This window comes from Alligator sinensis, unplaced genomic scaffold, assembly GCF_000455745.1.
Source record: "Alligator sinensis unplaced genomic scaffold, ASM45574v1 scaffold107_3, whole genome shotgun sequence".
Classification (NCBI taxonomy): domain Eukaryota; kingdom Metazoa; phylum Chordata; order Crocodylia; family Alligatoridae; genus Alligator; species Alligator sinensis.
Window position 1 is genome coordinate 139,765 of NW_005842578.1, and position 1,544 is coordinate 141,308.

The 1,544-nt window shown below is 59.3% G+C and overlaps 1 protein-coding gene across 1 annotated transcript in view; it reads right to left on the bottom strand.

Annotated features, from left to right (window-relative positions):
* Positions 1-14: 14 nt before the first annotated feature.
* CLIP3 (CAP-Gly domain containing linker protein 3) overlaps positions 15-1,544 on the bottom strand; it is a 7,787-nt gene continuing 6,257 nt past the window's right edge. The window contains 2 exon segments of the mRNA XM_025214302.1: positions 15-145; positions 1,276-1,348. Of these exon segments, the coding sequence (XP_025070087.1) occupies positions 91-145; positions 1,276-1,348 (128 nt within the window). The 3' untranslated portion in view covers positions 15-90.

The following is a 1,544-nucleotide window of genomic DNA, read 5'->3' on the forward strand; positions in this document are numbered from 1 at the left end:
AGACAGGGAGAGACAGAGAGAGAGATGGGACCGGGACAGAGGAGCCGTCTCTGGGTTACTCGGGGCACGGGGGGGCACGGGGCCGGGGTTTTACGACTGCATCTCTGCCCGCAGCATCCAAGGGAACCAGCAGCAGAAAAGCAATCTGGAGAGAGAAGAGAGAAGAGAGGGGCAGCGCTGGAGCGGGGAGACAGAGCAGAGCGCGGCAAGAGAGGGGGCACGGCGCCGGAGCCGGGCGTGTCGGCTTGGACCTGGGACACTTGCCCCGGGGGGACCCGGAGCAGACACACAGCTACCCCGGAGTAACTCACCGTCAGCCGCGCCTGGGAAGCAGCAGTGGCATTTCTATCCAGGCGGTAGCAGTGAGAAAATTGACTTCATGGCTCTAGTATATCCCCCTGGTTCCTGCTAATCTCTACGCTCCACCGGTGTTATCAACCCGCCTCTCCTTTGCAGTGGGCCCAGTGTCCAATCGATCCTGCAGCTGTCTGTTAGCCCTTCTCCCCAACGTCTCTCTGCTATTTCTCAGCCCTGCTAGCACCGTACCTAGACTCCTGGTGGCCCTGGGCGAACTTTTACTATCGGGCCCGCCTTCTCCAGAGACAATGATAATAATAATTCTAATCGGACAAAACAATTACCATTTGCAGGCCCCCTTTCATGCCTGTGTCCAGCCCTGAGCGCTGCTGGCTGTTTTTTTAGCTCTAGCTAAAAACCTTAACTCCGGTGCGGTCACATTAACTCAGGCGTAGATATGTCTCGCAGTGACATCTCAGAGACGCTCAGGGCGGCGAGATTTTGTTTTAGGAACCTGAATAAGAGCCGTTCATTTAACTGTAACGACTCCAAGACAAACGAGGCAATAGCTGATGACGATTTTTCGCCTCGTTTGTGTTCTTTCAATTTAATGCGCAATTTAGCAAACAAGGGCAGGTCGATCTCAAGCGCTGAATCACGTTGAGTCACGTAGCACCGAGGTCCCTAGCACGTGAGCAAAGCTCCTAGTTTCTCTTTCACTGGAGATAAACGGGGTTGGATCCACCCCAGAGGTGAAAGGTCGGGATCTCCCCGACTCAGCCAATCAGACGCAGCCCGAAGTCCTTCCTCTGGGGGGGGGGAATTCTCCCCTGTTGCCCAGAAGTGCAGGGGTCGAGTTGGGGGTCACACATGGGGGCCTCGTGGCATGACACGGGACCAGCGAGTCCCGGGGGGAGAATTAGGGGTGCCGGGGGGTGTCCCCCCCATCCGCCCCAGGGCCACCAGGGCCCGGCTCACCTGGAGATGGAGCTCTCTGACGTGATGTCCTTGGGGGTCCTCACAGCCGGGAAGCTTCGCTTTGGCTGGGACACTGCGGGGGACAGAAACGCGGCGCCACGTCACGGAGGGGCAGACAGACAGACGTGGCCCCCGGGACCTGCCCTGCCACCTGCCCCCCTCGGGCCTTCCCGGGAGGCAGCTGTGCTCAGTGGTGAGGGTGTCGGGGCAGGGAAAGGATGGCGGGCGGTGGGGGCCGGGTGACTGTGGGGGGGTAAAGGGAGGGAGGA